This window comes from Mandrillus leucophaeus, unplaced genomic scaffold, assembly GCF_000951045.1.
Source record: "Mandrillus leucophaeus isolate KB7577 unplaced genomic scaffold, Mleu.le_1.0 Scaffold357, whole genome shotgun sequence".
NCBI lineage: Eukaryota > Metazoa > Chordata > Mammalia > Primates > Cercopithecidae > Mandrillus > Mandrillus leucophaeus.
In genome coordinates this window covers 592,366-610,160 of record NW_012103776.1, presented here as the reverse complement: position 1 = coordinate 610,160, position 17,795 = coordinate 592,366, and the positions used below count along the sequence as shown (strand labels likewise).

Below are 17,795 nucleotides of genomic sequence, written 5' to 3'. Positions count from 1 at the left end.
AGTTCTCCATTTACTCATTCAAAAGGTGTTCAGTTACTGTCACTATGCGCTGGTCCTGGGCGGCCTCCCAGTTCTACCTATATATTTTTTTTTTTTGAGACGGAGTCTCACTCTATCACCCAGGCTAGAGTGCAGTGGGTCAATCTCGGCTCACTGCAGCCTCTGCCTCCCAGGTTCCAGTGATTCTCCTGCCTCAGCCTCCTGGGTAGCTGAGATTACAGGTGCCCGTCACCTCACCTGGCTAACTTTTGTATTTTTAATAGAGACAGGGTTTCACCATGTTAGCCAGGCTGGTCTCAAACTACCGACCTGAGGTGATCCGCCTACCTCAGCCCCCCAAAGTGCTGGGATTAAAGGCATGAACCACCACGCCTAGTCCCACCTCTCACTTCTGCTTCCCAAGCCTTCTGCAAGATTTAAAAATACTAAGTACTAAAAACTAGGCTGAATACTGAATAAATATTAAATACAGTCATGTCACTTACTAACAGGAACATGTACTGAGAAATGCATTGTGAGGCGACTCTGGCATTGTGTGAACATCAGAACGCACTTCCACAGGCTCTGATGGTACAGCCCGCTGCACACCCTGGCTATACGGTAGTGTGTCACTCCTAGGCTACAAACCTGTACAGCATGCTCCTGCGCTATTGTAAGCATTTGTGTATCTATGCATAGAAAATGTACAATAAGAATATGGTATAAAAGATTAAAACAGCATGCCTGTAAAGAGTACTTTCTATGAATGGAGCTTGTAAGACTGGAAGTTGTTCTGGGTGAGCCAGTGAGTGGTGAGTGAAATGTGAAGGCCTGGGACTTTACCGTCCACTACTGTAGACTTTATCAACACCGCTAGCGTAGGCCACACTAAATTTATTTTTAAAACATGGTAGCGGCCAGGTGCAGTGGTTCACGCCTGTAATCCCAGCACTTTGGGAGGCTGAAGTGGGAGGATCACCTGAGGTCAGGAGTTCAAGACCAGCCTGGCCAATTTGGTGAAACTCCGTCTCTAATAAAAACAAAAATTAGCCGGGCATGGTGGCACGCACCTGTAGTCCCAGCTACTCAGGAGGCTGAGGCAGAATAATTGCTTGAACCTGGGAGGCGGAAGTTGCAGTGAGCTGAGAATGTACCATTGCACTGCAGCCTAGGCGACAGAGGGAGACTCCGTCTCAAAGAAAAATAAATACATAAATTAAATAAAATACGGTAATTTTGCTATGACATTATGAAGGCTACAACATCACTAAGTGAAAGAAATTTTTCAGTTCCACTACAATTTTGTGGGACCACTGTCATAAATGTGGTCCCTCATTGAAGAAATGTCATTCTCAGTGCATGAGTGTAACTCTTTAGTTCATTATAGTAGGAATCAAAGAATCAGTCATGTCCACTAGGGTTCAGTCCCTTTGCTGCACCTGGTGGCCTGGAGGGTCAGATTTGTCCGTGGGGCTCCTGGAGCCCTTCCTAGCTCACAGCCCTCACCGTAGGGCTGGCCCACCTTCACAGGGGATGCCTTGGTCCTTCCAAGGGCAGGTGTGTGCTCAGAAGACAGAGTCAGCTGATGAGATTTAGTGCTAGGAGAGCTGGTCAGTCAGGAGCTCGTGGGTCCGTGGGATGTGTAGTCAGAGTCAGGGGCCTTGAAGTTACAGGTCCTATCCATCTCCTGGAGGGAGGCCCAGCCTGCCAGGGCTACAGGCTCTGAGAGCTTCTTCACCCAAGAACCCCACGGAAGTTTTGTTTGAGCTCCATTATTTCCCAAGCCAAAATAACTCAGATTCTACTGTAGTGGAGCGCATATTAACCTCCTTGAGAAGGCTTCAACACGTTCCAGGAGCTGCTGGTGCTGTGAAGGACACCCGTTTTGAGTTCTGTTCCGGCTTCCCAGTTTACCCACCCTGTGGCTCTGGGGAAAATTCTTTAATATCTGACCTCTGCTTCCTTTTCTATGAGGCAGAGGTGATATGACCTAGGCAGGCAAGACCTGTCCTGCCTCCATTACATCGTCAAAAAAAAAAAAAAAAAAAGGTGGGGTGGGGTAGGATAAGCACGTTTAAAAATGCAGCAACATTTTGTTTTCGGTGGGTGATGAGTAAAGGGTGTGTTATCCAAGTCTCTTTTGCATATGCTGAAATTTCGTTAAGTGACAAAACCCTTCATTCAGAAACCTGGGTGTCTATCTGTCTTCTCAGGTCCACTCACCCACCCTCAGCATCTGATCAGTCTCAGAGCCCCGGAGATCCTGCCCCCTTATCCCTGAGACCCACTGGCCACCCATGCCGGAGCCTGCCCTCGCTCCCTTGCTCCTGAGCAGGAGGTGCCACAGCAGTGAGACTGGCCTGTGCTCACATCCCGGCTCTGTTTGCTACTCAGCTCCACAACCCCCTCCTTTCTAGCTGTAAAATGACAAGAACCTACCTCACAGGTCACTTAAATGACACAATCTGGCAATGCTCAACACAGGTTCTGGCTTTTGCTCAAGGTGAGATAAATGTTAACTATTACTTGTTACCAATCTCAATCTCATCACATCACCTCCCTGCTTAAAACTATCAACGGTTTCCTGTAAACTAAGATAAAGCTCAAGCTCCTGAATGCAGGCCCCCCACCTGGCCCTGCCTCTCCTAACCTCAGCAACCCAGCCACCTTGCACAGCACTCCGCACCGCTGGTGAGGGGGAAGGAGGGAAGTTCGCCGCCTCCTCCTCCTCCCAGCTCCAGGTCTGCACCAGGGACAGTGTCCCCTCTTGGGTTCCCATGGCCCCGTACATACCTTCATCGTGGCACCGATCATGCTGGGCTGTCATCAACCTACTTGCCGTCTCCTTTCTGAGGTCCCCCACAGGTCCAGGGTAAATTCCTTCCGAGGTCCTGCCTTTTGCAGGCAATATAGAGGGAATTGACTCAGTTAAGACACTCTTGGGCTACCTGACTTCCAGGCTGTATTTCCAAAGAGAAAACATTTTGATTTCTGCCTCAGGGCCTTTGCACATGCTGGCCCCAAGCCTGGAACATTTACTCCTGGTATTTCCCAGACTTCAATATGCCTGACCCTCCTGGCATTCTTCTTAAACACAGAGTAATTCAGTAGGACCGGGGCCCAGCCTAAGACTCTGCATTTCTGACAAACATGCCAGTGATACCAAAGCTGCAGGTCCCTGGACACTCCTATACTTTGCCCGGCTCAAGCCAACTCCTCCTGAGGGTCTTGGCGTAGATGTCACTTCAGAGCAGGGCTTCCCTAACACCTACACAGAAGGGAGGCCACGCTGCTGCTCCTCCCCAGAGAGGGGCTGTCTTTCTCAGGGCCCTTTGAACCCACGGGAGCCCTACCAGGACAGGAACCCCTTTGTTCTCACGGTACAGCGCTGAATAAATGGGACTTCTGCCTCAGGAAACAGCCTTACCCGCTGCCCTACCCCGGGTCACTACTCCAAGCTTTTTGTCAGTGTTGAGGGAAGGGCCTTGAAGAGTGAGCCCATCCCAGGACTGAGGGCCACCTGTTCTCCTGATGTGAGGGAGGTCACGGGGGTGGGGGCGGGGGGGTCTGTGTGCAGAGACTTCTCATCACACAGAGAACTCTGAGGACTTGCAGAGCATGGCGCATCCACAACTCCCAGCCTGCCCTGGCCAGGCTTAACTTTACAGCAGATAATTGAGTAAGTTCACCAAGGCTGCCCCTTCCTGGGAGACCCAACGCTTCCTGCCCCTGCCAACCTCAGCAACACACACTCGTCATTGCTGCAAAAGCTGCCATCAGCACAAGGATTTTCACCCTTGCCACTTTTCAGCTAAAATTAGGAGCAGCTGAGTGACAGGGGAGGCGTGGGGTGAGGACGGCGATGGCTCATCTCGAACAAGCCTCCGCGATGAAATGAAGCTCAGGTCTCACTCAAATGCCCTGGAACCCTTATGGCACAGAACCACCTCTACACAAGGGTCAGTCCAGAGGAGCACCCACCCCAGCAGAAGTGCTCAGGGGAGACCTCTGAAGCCCCTCAGCCTAGGTCAGGACGATCCAGAGCCACCTGTGTCCGGCAGGATGGGGGGGCTACCTGCCAGGCCTCTGCACAGCTTTAGCTACACCCCGCTCGTGCCCCACCCCGAGGCTCCCAGCACAGACCAGATGTTTTCTTACGTGGTTCTTAATGTTCATTTTTAATCATGTTTTATTCCAATGCGACAGACTACTCTATCCTTTCCAACACCCCACAGTATCTGCGTTTGGGTCTGGGGTCCTTTCTGCTCCGGCACTGGGGCTCTCAAGAGGTGAGGCTGCCACATGGGGGGGCCTCTCCCTGGAGCTGAGCCCACCCTGGGGGACCCTGGACTATGCCCCTTTGCCCCCGGCCCTTGGTTTGCAGGAAGGCCGCCTGGCGATGCCCAGCCTGAAATGGCACCCCTGGCAGGGTCACTCAGTGGCAGCTCTCACTTTGTGCCGAAACAGGAAGCAATCAGAAACACATACCAGAAGTCCAATCTCCTACACGGACCATTTCTCAGACAACGAAAAAGCAAAGAGCAAAATCAACATGATTTGACAAAGGAATTTTAAACCTTAAATTAAAAAAGAAAACATTTTCACACAGAATTATCTGCTTTGAGAAATAAAGAATTAGAAGGTGTAAAAAAAAATTTCAAACCCCAAATAATGATAAAAATAGATGTATCCTCTATAAAAATCTGGACTAAACTATTCAGTCATTCATGGTTATTCAGTATTCAGAGCATGAGGTGAAATACCAAAGTATAAAAAATTAAAAAAAAAAAAAAGGAATCCGACATACTGCTGTTTGTTGCCAGCCTCAGCGTGGGCGCCCTGACCACGGGCCACGCAGGGCCTCTGCTTCCTCCCACCCTCCGCAGACCTCAGGCCTTCAAAGCTCTTCCTTGGTCCTGCTCAGTTTTGTGGCATGTTCTTCTATAAACTTGCTCAAATGCTCCAGATCTCTGTCTCCACCCTCAAATTTAACTGGGTTCTTTTTGTCCCCACTGGGGGCAAAGTAGATGGTGGGGAAGCCCTCCACCTTATAGCGGTCGCTGGGGACGTCGTTGGCAGTGGCGTCCATCTTGGCAATGACCAGGCCCTTCTGGCCTTTGTACTTCTTGGCCAGGCTGCTGTACACGGGCTCCAGCTGCTTGCAATGCCCGCACCATGGCGCGTAGAATTCGATGAGGACATCCTTCTTGGGGTCCATCACAATGGAGTCGAAAGTCTTTCCCACAACCACCTTGACGGGTCCCTTGTTGTTCTTGGGCACTGGCTGGGATTTGATGACTGGCTTCAGTTTTCCTGACAAGGAAAGCAAGGCGGGGAGGGGGCATCAGTGCTGAAAAGGCCAAAGATTCTGGGGGCTCTCTCTGGACCATGAAGTGAGGCTGGTGTGGCCACCAGAGGGGCCAGTCACACAGCAAGAGCCTCGTCTCCAAATGCCCCATCCCCCAATGGGCAGTTTATTTCTCTGGTGAGCCACTACGTTCTACTCTCTACTCCTCTACTCTCTCTGTCCCTGCAAAGGCCAGAGAGGCTGCAGGTGGCTCCAGCCCAGGCCTAATGGGCCATTGGGTCCTGTCGGGGAGACCACCACAAGAGTCGCTGCCCAGGCAGAGGGTTCCTGTGAGCACTGCCGCTGAGGGCCCAGGAGCCATGGTGGAGAAGTGCCAGGACAACCCACAGACATCGGACCAGCACGGTCTGCCCATAACGTGGCTGGCGCTGGGGACCTGGGGCCATGTGCTTAGCCAAGATCAATAGGCTCTATTTAAAGCCGCACGGCAAGGTGGCTGAGGGTGAAGAGGCTCCGAGTCCGGCTCTGAAGCCACAAGGGGTGTTCAGCGCACCCAGACTTTGCCTTGTGTGGGCTCCATGTTCAGATGCCCCCTCTGCACACCCCAGCCTTAGTCTGGAATTTTAGCACATTGGTGCCGAAAATGTGGTAAGGCTGCTGAGTGATGCTAGATAAGCCCTGAGATGGACCCCAAATCTTGCTTTTGCTTTCAAAGTAAACACTGGGAGAACTGCCGAGAAAAAATAATCATACTTGCAAATGTTCCTTCTTCTAAGCTGTTCTGGTGCCTTGGAGTTTGGGGTCACAGTCGACCTTTCTCTGGACGAGAAGTCAGAGGGTCCCTCGGGGGTGAGAGGGGGCTGCTGGCTGACTTAGGGGGGTGTCATGCCCGTGGCCAGAGCACCAGACGCCCCACGACCTGTCTGCATTCTGTATGAGGAGCATAGCAGCTGATGGGAGACCCCAGCCCCAGCCACAGGCTCACCTTTTTTGAAAGCAGTGACAAACTCGCGGAGGGTGTCGGAGTCAAACTCCTCCGGCTCCATGGCGAACTTCTTCCCGCTCTCGTCCAGGATGGCGGCGTTGACATCCTCCCCGCTCTCGCTGAGCCCCAGGTCCTTCACCTCCCCAGCATAGTCCTCCTCGTCCGCAATGGCAAAGGTGTACTCAGGGAAGTCCTTGGCCACCTCTAGGACTTTGCTCCGCCAAAACTGAGTTGCTGAAAGGGACCAAGGGCCGTAAGCCAGGCGGCCAACACAGATCAAGTCCCAGCTCAGACTCTGAGGTCAGGCTTCAGGTCCCGTCACTAATATTCTGACATTGCTCAAGCTCTGGATTTACCTCAATTGGAGGGAAACACATTTCTGGAAGAGCCCCACTTGTAACCGGGGGCCACGGCTGTAAGCCCAACAGGCCCGTAAGACCTGTGCCCAGGTGGCACGGCCACACCTGCCTGAGGTCAGGGGCTGGTCTAGTCCCAGCTCTGCGCCTCTGAACTCCTCCAAGTCTCAGCTACCTCAACTCTAAGAGGGTTCTTGACTTGAATCTAAGCTCCCATCTGGCTTAAAAGGGAAGCCATCAATTAAAAAATACTCCTGAGCCACCAACGTGCAAGGGCCCCAGGCTGGGATTTCTGAGTGAGCCATGTACATACAGCCACACCTCCCTCAATACTCCATCTTGCCTGAAAGAATGAGTCCCCCCCATCCCCCAGCCCCGCAGTCCTCACCAGCTCTGTAATCAAAGCTGAAGTCCACACTGTAGTAGACAACCACCAGGGGGCGCCTGGTGTAGCGCTTAGCCTCGTTTGACGCCTTGCGGTGGCCAACCAGGGGCAGGGCGTACTTCAGCACGAAGTCCTTGATGGCCGAGTCCTGGGTGGAGCCCTGATTCAAAGAGGGAACAGGTGAGAGGGCCCACTATCTCTCCGCCATTGTTCTTGAGTACAATGTTTGAGTGACTTCGGGGGAATGGAAACTTTGAAGGGATGAGTCTCAGGAGGCAAAACACCAGGAGGCTTGACCCCACTCAAGTGCAGCCCAGTCACTCCCTACTGTCTTTTGGGGCTCCCTTCCCTCCACTGAACGGTAGGTGGCTTCTTAGGAAAAGGCAAACACACACCTTAGCCCTTTCCTTGGGGGTGTGGGCTCACTAACCCCAAAAAGAGACCACTCAAGGCAGGCCTGGCTCTTGGTGGACAGGAAGGGTTATCACAGACTGGGCTGTGTGGAACCTTCCACCTTCAGCTTGTGCGATCTTCACGCAGGGTGTCCTGAGGGCTCACACTTCACAAGGACTTGAGTCCCTCACAGACATCGCCCTCCAGGGGTGGGCACAGCAAGGTCAGCTACCCGCCAGAGGCTATACAGCCAGCAAGTGGTGGGTGGACCTGTGAGCCCAAGGGCTCCCGTGGGGATGGGGCACTCAGGGAGGGGGCCTTGTGTGGCACTGAAGGGCAGGAGGGCCCTGCTGTGAGAAGGGAGCACAAGGCACCCAGGGAGGAGGCGGCAGAGACCGAGGCAGGGCACGAGGCACAAAGAGGGTCTGGCGTGACAACACTGGAGGGTGGGATGTGCTGAAAAGGTGGGCAAGGAGGGCCTGGGAGGCCATGCTAAAGCACAGATAATCCGACTATCTCCCAAGTGGCAGGAGGCTGTGGAGTCTTTAACCATGACACTGCACTGTATGCACTTCACTCAGCAGGGAAACGCCAGAGGAACTGGGAGCAGCAGCAACGTGCCTGACAGACAAGACCGCACAGATCTTGAAGCGTCTACTAAAAGTCACAGACCCCTTTCCTGGAACATGCACTCACACACAGAGCTGTGTCTGATTCTCAGGATCCATGGCCCCACAAGCTCATCAGGACCCCTCTTTGGGCCCCAGATCTTATCTCTGGATGGAAGGAAGTGAAGCTGGGGGGAGGGATCACAGATGCCACGGTGAGTCCAGGGAAGAGGAGCTGTCCTGAGCTTCAAGTTGGCAGAGAAACAGATGGGATGGACACACAGACCTTGAGAAGGAGCGACAGGACTAAAGACTGAGGAAGGAGACAGAGGACGTGGGGACCAGAAAGATTCAGGGTGGTTCTCTCCAAGGTACTGCCATGTTCTGGTGCAGGCCCCTGGGATTCCTGTCCTGTCACGCCCCCTTCTCCAGGTCCCCTGAGAGCCCACAGCCCAAACAGCCAGAGTCCTGACACTATAGGCCAGTAGGACCTGGAAAGGCCCCTGTACCACAATCTCAGCTCTGCTTCCCACCAAGAGCTATGAGGTCCAAGGTGGGGGACAGAGCTCACTTCTCTGCATCCCAATCTCTGTTAAACAAAAGCTTCAAACTCAACATCTAGGATCCTTCCAAATCTGAGATCTACTCACTGAAGTGCAGGGCCCCTTCTAAAGCACTCAGAAGGCTGAACTGGCCCCAGGTTCCCCTTGGGCTGGGAACTCCCACTGCCCCTCTAGGGTTAAGAGTGTCACACTCTAGGAGGATGAAGTGCAGGGGTGCAGTAATGGGAAAAAAAGGCAAAATCCACCCACCAAGCTCAACAGCTCCCTCTGGTGAACAGAAAAGTGCTGCTGTCCCTTTATAGCCCCCAGCCGGAGCAGCCCCAAAAGACACGACTTGGCCTCAACGGAGCACCACCTGCTGGCCCAGGCCAAACCCTCAGTGGAGCAGGCGCTGGAGGGAGACTGGTGATTGACTGCCAGGAGGGACGAAGGGTGGCAGCAACTGTTCTGGCAAAACCAAGTGCAGTTCTGCCAGGCCCCAGGACCTGCCAGGTGTGCGGGAGCCCCAGCCCTGTCCCTCCGGCAAACGCAGACCACAGGCCGCCTGCAGAAAACCTGTGGGGTGGGGAGAAGGGGCTGGAAAAGGAGTTCCAGACACTGCAGACGAGAACGAAACCTCCACATTTGAAACCTCAGAGGTGGCTCCAAGCAGAGTTCTCACGCCTGCTGGGTGCCCGGGGCTGGCATGGTAGAGGGGTCTGCTTACCTGGACGTCCATCACGTGGCTCCGGGGCTCATACTTGGACTGGAATTTCTCAGGCTGCATTACAACCAACTGCCCCTGGGAGACTTTCAAGAACTTTGCAATTTCTGTGCTGAAAGCATGGTGAAATTTGTAATCTTCTCTCAGGTTGTTAGCTGAAACGTTAACAGAGTAAGATGTAATTCTGAAAATTGCCTAAATGTCTGAGTTTTAATTCGTTACCCACATCAGCCAAAGCAAATGTTCTGAAAATAACCACTGTAGGCTGGGCGTGGTGGCTCACGCCTGTAATTCCAGCACACTTTGGGAGGCCCAGGCAGGTGGACCACTTGAGGTTAGCAGTTCAAGACCAGCCTGGCCAACATGGTGAAACCCTGTCTCTACTAAAAATACAAACATTAGCCAGGTGTGGTGATGCAAGCCTGTAGTCCCAACTACTTGGGAGGCTGAGGCACAAGAATTGCTTGAACTGGGGAGGTGAGGCAGAGGTTGTAGTGAGCCGAGATCACGCCACTGTACTTTTAGCCTGGGCGACAGAGTGAGACTGTCTCAAAAAAAAAAAAAAGAAAGAAAGAAAGAAAGAAAGAAAAAGAAAAAAGAAAAGAAAAAAAAAATCACCACCAAAAATTGTGTGGATTCCTATAACTTGAACACTTGAAAGGTTTGTTTTTAAAAACTCGGTACAGGTATAATGTCTAAACCCTGGCTGGGCACAATGGCTCACACCTGTAATCGCAGTACTTTGTGAGGTTGAGGCAGGAGGACTGCTTAAGCCCAGGAGTTAGTTCATTTATTATTCATCTGAGACGGGGTCTTGCTCTGTCGCCCAGGATGGAGTGAAGTGGCGTGATTTCAGTTCACCACAATCTCCATCTCCCAGGTTCAAGCCAATTCTCCTTCCTGCCTCAGACCCCAGAGTAGCTGGGACTACAGTCATATGCCACCATGCCTGGCTGTTACATAATTTTAGTATAGACAGGGTTTCGCCATGTTGGCCAGGCTGGTCTCGAACTCCTGACCTCAACTGATCCACCTGTCTTGGCCTCCCAAACTGCTGGGATTACAGGCATGAGCCACCGTGCTCGGCCAAGCCTAAGAGTTTAAGACCAGTCTGGGCAACATGGTGAGACCCCATCTCTATAAAGATAAAATAACAACAACAGGCCGGGCACGGTGGCTCAAGCCTGTAATCCCAGCACTTTGGGAGGCCGAGACGGGCGGATCACGAGGTCAGGAGATCGAGACCATCCTGGCTAATACGGTGAAACCCCGTCTCTACTAAAAAATACAAAAAACTAGCCGGGCGAGGTGGCGGGCGCCTGTAGTCCCAGCTACTCGGGAGGCTGAGGCAGGAGAATGGCGTAAACCCGGCAGGCGGAGCTTGCTGTGAGCTGAGATCCGGCCACTGCACTCCAGCCTGGGCGACAGAGCGAGACTCTGTCTCAAAAAAAATAAAAATAAAAATAACAACAACAACAACAACAAAAGCCGGTAAAGTTCACTGAAAAACAGCTAATTTGCCAGGAGCTGCTGTTGACTGATGTCTGTAAGCAGCACGGATTCTTTGGCAGGCGGAATGTTCTGGAGCCCACATGAGCAGCACACAGTCCTATATCCCTATGTTGAGTTTTCACATCCAGCACCCTTCATGGAGGTTTAATCTCCCTTCCTCGAGTTGGTAGGCTGCCTGTTTGTGGGCTGGAGCTCCAAATGAAGTTCTTTGGCTAAAGATACTTTTACTTAAATCTGTGAAAATGCATGATGAAACCCCACGGTCTGAGGGTACCCTTCCACAGAGCTGGGCAAACTTTCTGAGAAGGACTAGAGTGAGTAGTTTCAGCTCTAAGGACCACATGGTCTGTCCCAACTGCTTAACTCTGCTGCTGCAGTGTGAAAGCAGCCAGACAGGGTGTGAACACAGCAGTGTTTCAATGAGATGCCACCTCCAAAGACAGGCCATGGCCAGAATGGGTGTGTGGGCCACAGTGTCAACCCCTACCCTAGATCCTACAGGTAAACGCACCTTCAGTCCCTCCCCATTCTCCTCCCCAAGGCATCCAAACTCATCCTGGGCTGATTTTGAGATTTAAACATTGGGTGTCACCCCACCCTTGAAGGGCTCTTGCTCTAGAGGTTTGTGACTCCCAACTGGGTTATAGGACACACGTGGCTGAGATGGTAAACCATGTTTTTGGGAGGGCAGGGGATGGGAGCAGCCTGGATAAGCTTGTGGCTTTCAGAGTCACATGGACTTAGATAATAGTTTTGTGACCTACTAACTATGTAGCTTTAGGCTTGTTAGTTATTAGCCTTCCCAGCCGCAGGTCCTTCTCTGTAAAACAGGGGCATTAAAATCCACTAAGTAAGGCCACATGGGCTGGGTGCTGTGGTTCATGTCTGTAATCCCAACACTGTGGGAGGCCAAGGCAGGAGGGAATCACTTGAGCCCAGGAGTTCCAGAGCAGCTGGGCAGCATGGCAAAACCTCGTCTCTACAAAAAAAAATTAGCTGGATGTGGTGGCGCTCACCGGTAGTCCCAGCTACTTGGGAGGCTGAGGTGGGAAAATCACCTGAGCCTAGGGAGGTCAAGGCTGCAGTGAGCTGAGATCACACCACTGCAGTCCAGCCTGGGCAACTGGAGACAAACCCTGGTCTCAAAATGAATAAATAAATATCTAGATGGTGTCTGTTCTAAGCCTCTAGGTGTCCCAGGGATTTGTTGTCAGTTGGCTTCAGGCAGACACAGACCCACATCAAGAACTTCACTTCCTGCCCACCCCAGGACCACAGACCCTTTCATCCCACAGCCGCCCCTCACTGCTCCAGCCCTGCCAACCTGTCTGTAGAACATCTTATGTCCCTGGGGCTACTCTCTCTCTCATAAGCGGGCAGACACAGCAGGCCCAGTGACTCTTGCCCCATCTGCAGCCCTAACCCTGCCCAAGCTAAATCACAGACGCTGACTCCTAGCAATATGGTGCCAGGCCCGCCTGGGACCCACTGCACCGGAACCTGCATTTTAACAAATTCCCTGGGGATTTGAGTGCACATCAATGCATACAACTTACAATCAAGACTTGGGGCTAGGGACTCCCCTGCTGCTCATAACCCTGGGTGGGTTGGGGTTTCCTTCTGGAAGTTTCTTCCTGACTAGTTAGGCGTGAATAACAAGGCCACCTAATTAACAGACGAAGGGAACTGAGCTCTACTGGTTTTATACATTAATCTGCATTTGACGTATGCACAATTGTTATTGTGCAGCACAGAATTAGCACTGAGTAGCAAGCTGTGCGTTTGAAAAATTGTAATTGGTTAGCACTTAGCCAAGCTGGTTTTGGTGGAGGGGGAGAGGGTGGCACTCAGAAAACACTGATGAGGATGGTAAGGACCCTGAGTATACCTGTCCCCAGGCATCAGGAGCCAGACCAAGGCAGATGATGGATTTCAGGATGGTTCTACCCCCGCAGAACACTATTGCTGACACTATTGCTGACAGCTGTTCATGGGCATTTCACTCCTCAGGCTAGCAAGACAAGCATTTATTATGCACTTAGCATTATCAGGCACGTTGCTAAGCACTTCATCTACATTACCTCAATTTAATAACCTCTCAGAAAAGACCACCACCTTGGGCAAGAGACCACCAGGCTAAGCCTGTGGTCACAGTGATAATAACTGGAAGAGCCAGGCCTTGAAAGCTGGTTTGATTCCGAGTCTGGCACTTTATGGCCCAAAGACCTTCCCTCCAGCAGAAGGGCTCGGGCTCTGGAAGGCAGACATGGAGCTGGGACCGGTCTGACTGTGCCCCTCCCCTGCACTGAGGCCAGGAGGGCCACAGGGCACCCATCTCCAACCCCAAAATGGAAAGCTTATTCCCAGAGATGGCTCATCAAACCACCCTCTAACGGATGTCCCAGGAGCTTTCTGAAAAATCAGGCCAACCGCAGACCACCCAGGGCACACACATTTTGTTCAGCCCAAAGGGCCACAACTCACCAGCATCCTGGTACTGCTGGTAGGCTGGGTCACTCTCTCCCTTGAAGACCCCGATGATGATGACATCGTCTCCATCCTTCAGGAACTCCTGGACCTGCTTCAGGGTCAGAATCTCCTTGGAGGGAGGCCCGGACTGCTCGATCATGTAGTCAACGATTCCTGGGAGCAGGGCACACACCTGAGCAGGGGCCCTCAGAACTGCCCACCTCCTATGGCCCGTGCCTGCCAGCTCCCAGCACCTTCAAGGGCAGCCTCCTGTTAGGGAGTTTCCCTTCCCCACTGTGGTGGGAGAGAAGGGAGCGGGCATACCGTATTTTTCTCGTGGGCCGTTGTAGTCAAAAGGCCTTCCTTTGCGGAAAATTTTCAGGGTGGGATAGCCAGAGACATCAAACCTCTTGGCCAGGTCTGTTTCGGCGGTGGCATCGACCTTTGCCAGCGGAATTGGAGGAGAACGCTTGTTGAGCTCCTTGGCGGCCTTCTCATACTCAGGGGCAAGTTTCTTGCAGTGTCCACACCTGCCAAGAGGAAACGGGTTTGTCAGGGGCTCATTCTAGTGTGGACTCACTTTCTAGCTAAATGAGCTGCAGAAACCCCTCCTGTGCTCCCTAGTAACGCGGCCACACCCAGTAAGCCTCCAAATGCCTCCTAGACCCTCAGGCGCTACGGCCAGACAGACACAAACTTCATCCCATGGTATTCACACACTGGGGGTGGGGCATGCGTACACACACGCACAGGACACACTCAGACAGGATGTTAGTAACTGCGGCACAGGGGAAAACATGGGAAAGGCCAAGAGAAACACTGTCCTGAGGAAGAGGACTTTCTTGGCTGGGGAGTTGGGGGCCAGCAAAGATGTAAGTCACAGATGGCTTCAGAGAAGGAGTAGCAGTGGAGCTGGGATCCAAGGGACAGCGAGGAATTAGCCAGGAGTCCACGGGAGGTGGGGCGAAGAGAGGGTCGGCAGGTCCAGGTAACAGGAACAGGGGCATGGAGAACAAAGAGCGTCACAAACTCTCACTGACACAGACCACCCAGGGAGGAGATGAGCGAGAGTCCCCTGGAGTCAGTATTGCGTCACCTAGCCCATTGCCCACAAGAACTGGCCAGGCACAGAGGCTCACTCCTGTAATTCCAGCACTTTGGGAGGCCGAGGCGGGCGGATCACCTGAAGTCAGGAGTTCGAGATCAGCCTGGCCAACATGGCAAAACCCCATCGCTACTAAAAATATAGAAGTCAGCTGGGCGTGGTGGTGGACACCTGTAATCCCAGCTACTCAGGAGGCTGAGATAGGAGTATCACTTGAACCCAGGAGGCGGAGGTTGCAGTGAGCCAAGATCGCACTACTGCACTCCAGCCTGAGCAACAGGGCAAGACTCCGTCTCAAAAAAGAACCAACATCCCACACCTGGCTGGGGCCTGGCACTCAGGAGGCTCTCAGTCCTGAGTTAAGATAAAATACTATCCTATCCAAGTCCTTAGGACACCCAAATGAATTAAAGGGTGCATTCTGCAACTTCAAAACCATTTGTTGGCCAGCACAGTGGCTCACTCCTGTAATCCCAGTGCTTCCGGAAGATGAGGCGCGAGGGCTGCTTGAGGCCAGGAGTTCAAGACCAGCTGGGGCAACATAGCGAGACCTCATCTCTAAAAATATTTTGTATATTAGCCAGGCGTGGTGGCACACACCTGTGGTCCCAGCTACTAGGGAGGCTGAGGCAGGACAACTGAGTCCAGGAGTTCAAGGCTGTAGTGAACTATGATGGCGCCACTGTACTCCAGCTCAGGTGACAAAGCAAGGCCTTATCCCAAAAGAAACCTCAGAAAACAAAACAAAAAAAAAACAACCTCCTGCCACAAACACAAAAACACATCAAAAGACCAAAAAACTGTTTGTGAATAAGTGGATAATTATCTTCTGAGGCATCATCAACCAGATCAGGGAAATCACACTACACTCGCTAAGTGTGAGCTGCGCAGCAGTCGGCTCAACCTGGCTCCTGAGCGAGCCACAAAGCAACCCGCAAGTTAGACGGGCAGCTGCCACTCTCCCTCTTACACCTCCCACCCATCAGGTCGGTCAGGGCTTCATGTGTAGCAAAACAAGGGTCTGTCTCTCCAGCATCGCAGGGGGGTTAGGAGGGTGCCCCACGTGTCCCAGATGCTTCCCTCCTTCTCTCGCAGGTCATTTCCTTCTCTAACCACCCACCTGACTTCATTTTTCATCTGCACATCCAACAACTCCCAGGTTTCTCCTGCAGAATCCGTGGCCTCGGGTTTGGGCTTATCCAGGCATTGCCCGGAACAAGGGTGTCCTGGTCCCAAACCTGAGCCCATTGTGCAGAAGGTGTGACCTGCCCCCCTGCCTGTGCATCAGCCATGGCCTCCACCTGCTGGTTCTAGGCCCAAAAGCTTCCTCTGCTTACTGACTCTCCAGGACTCACTACAGAACATACCCATCTGAGGCAGTTCTTGCTGGCCTGATGGTCAGACATACCAGCACTGCTCAAGAATCAGAATCACAGCTGACCCACCACAAAATCATCAAGACAGACGGTACCCTGGGCCGTCTCCTGGGAAAGCAAATGGTCTCTCCTGGAGCTAGGCTCCCCTCTGCCTTGAGAGCCGTCTTTCTTCTGATCTGCTCTGTATTGACTGCTCCCAGCTTATCCATGCACCTGGTTGTGCGTCCCTCCTCTCCCCTCCCCGTGGAGCAGCCACCTCAGTTCCCCAAGCTGGGCAGCTCAGACCAGCCACTGTACTTGCTCCCACTCCAACCACCTTTCTTTCTGCTATCTTCTTTCCTTTGGGCCCCTTCTCCCACCCAAGAATGGACTACTTGGCAGCTCCTTCCACATCCACTCCCAACGGCTCCTTTATATCCACGCTTCTTCCAGAGAACACCTGGACCTCAACCCTGGCCTACAACTCGTGCCCACCTTGCTCCTCTGCTGTTCCTGCCTCATGGGCAGGGGCCTGCCGTCTGCGCCTGCCCCCCCGCACCTAGTGCACAGCACGGTACCGAATATGGGAAGGGCCTGACACCACCTTACCATGGAGCATAAAACTCCACCAGAATGATATCTGCATCATTCACAACTTCATCAAAGTTCTCTTTGGTCAACACAAGCGTGACTTCTGGTGGAGGCGTCCAGTCGGGCTGGGAGACTTCTCTGACCTTGGCAACAATTTCTGAAAGAAACCAAGTAAGACTGAGCACACAAGGCCCAAACTGGCAGGCACTTCACCTCCCTCCAGAAGATGGGGAAGAAAGCAAGCGTCGGGGCCCACAAGAACGGGAGGTGTCTGATTTCCTGAAACCTGGCTGCATCTCTGCAGTTTTGGGGATACAGCCAGGAGTCAGAAGATTCGCTGTTTCCCAACAATTGTCCATTGCATTTCCACAGCCTGCAGACTTCTCCAGATGAGGCCTAAGACTTACTGATAATTGAGACTTCCTTTACCATCATGCTATGGTACTAACTTAATGCAAACTTTTGATTATATATGCCTATGGATATCATTTTGGGGCATCTCATTCACATCTAATGTTACTATATTACATACATCATAAGATGTATGCAAAAAAAAAAAAAAAAGGAAAAATTTACAAGAGGAGCTCCCATTGCTCAAGATGCAGTGGCATTACCTGAGAAAGCTTTTAATAAATGCCCATCTGTAAGCCTCATTCCCCAGAAATGGATTCCAGGGCTGGAGTGGAACAATAAATTCGTACCAAAATGTGCCAAGCAGTTCTTAGGACGAGTGGTTGCAATCTGTCACTCTTTTTCCCTACTGTAGAATCTACCAAGGAGCCAAATTTAGAACCACTCCTGCAAAGCTGCAGTCTTCAAACTGAAACGTGCACAAGCACCTCCTCTGTGCATTCACAGCATGAAGCGTCTGTCCCCTGCCCCTCAGCCCACACCCAGGGGTCCTGAGGCACTTAACACGTAGGAGGCCTGTTTATGAAAACATAGCATACGCTGCTCTAAAGTTTCCAAACGGCCATGTCTCTCTCGCAGTCAAATGTTGGCCACAGACCCCCAAACACGTATGCCTGTTTATTCTGCAACAACAGAAGTACTCAACTTTCAGGCCAGGAGTGGTGGCTTGCCTGTAATCCCAGAACTTTGGGAGGCCAAGGTGGGTGGATCATGGGTGGTCAGGAGTTCAAGACCAGCCTGGCCGACATGGTGAAACCCTGTCTCTACTAAAAATACAAAAATTAGCCTTGTGTGGTGGCACGTGCTTGTAACCCCAGCTACTCAGGAGGCTGAGGCAGGAGAACCCACTCGAACCCTGGAGGTGGAGGTTGAGGTGAGCCAAGATTGCACCACTCCACACTCCAGCCTGGGGGACAAAAGAAGACTCCATCTTAAAAAAAAAAAAAAAAGTACTCAACTTTCAACTTGTTTTAGATTAAGTTCCTATATACTGATACGGTTAAGACATATTTGTTGCCGGGCGCGGTGGCTCAAGCCTGTAATCCCAGCACTTTGGGAGGCTGAGACGGGC

General features: G+C 52.2%; 1 protein-coding gene across 1 annotated transcript in view; it reads right to left on the bottom strand.

Annotated features, from left to right (window-relative positions):
• Positions 1 to 4,135: 4,135 nt before the first annotated feature.
• The window catches only part of PDIA4 (protein disulfide isomerase family A, member 4), a 33,601-nt gene continuing 19,941 nt past the window's right edge, over positions 4,136 to 17,795 (bottom strand). Inside the window, exons 4-10 of the mRNA XM_011989548.1 lie at positions 16,331 to 16,469; positions 13,586 to 13,791; positions 13,277 to 13,435; positions 9,284 to 9,435; positions 7,017 to 7,173; positions 6,273 to 6,506; positions 4,136 to 5,292 (exon numbers count right to left, since the gene is read on the bottom strand). Coding sequence (XP_011844938.1) covers positions 4,877 to 5,292; positions 6,273 to 6,506; positions 7,017 to 7,173; positions 9,284 to 9,435; positions 13,277 to 13,435; positions 13,586 to 13,791; positions 16,331 to 16,469 — 1,463 coding nt within the window. The 3' untranslated portion in view covers positions 4,136 to 4,876. The remainder of the gene's footprint in view (positions 5,293 to 6,272; positions 6,507 to 7,016; positions 7,174 to 9,283; positions 9,436 to 13,276; positions 13,436 to 13,585; positions 13,792 to 16,330; positions 16,470 to 17,795) is intronic.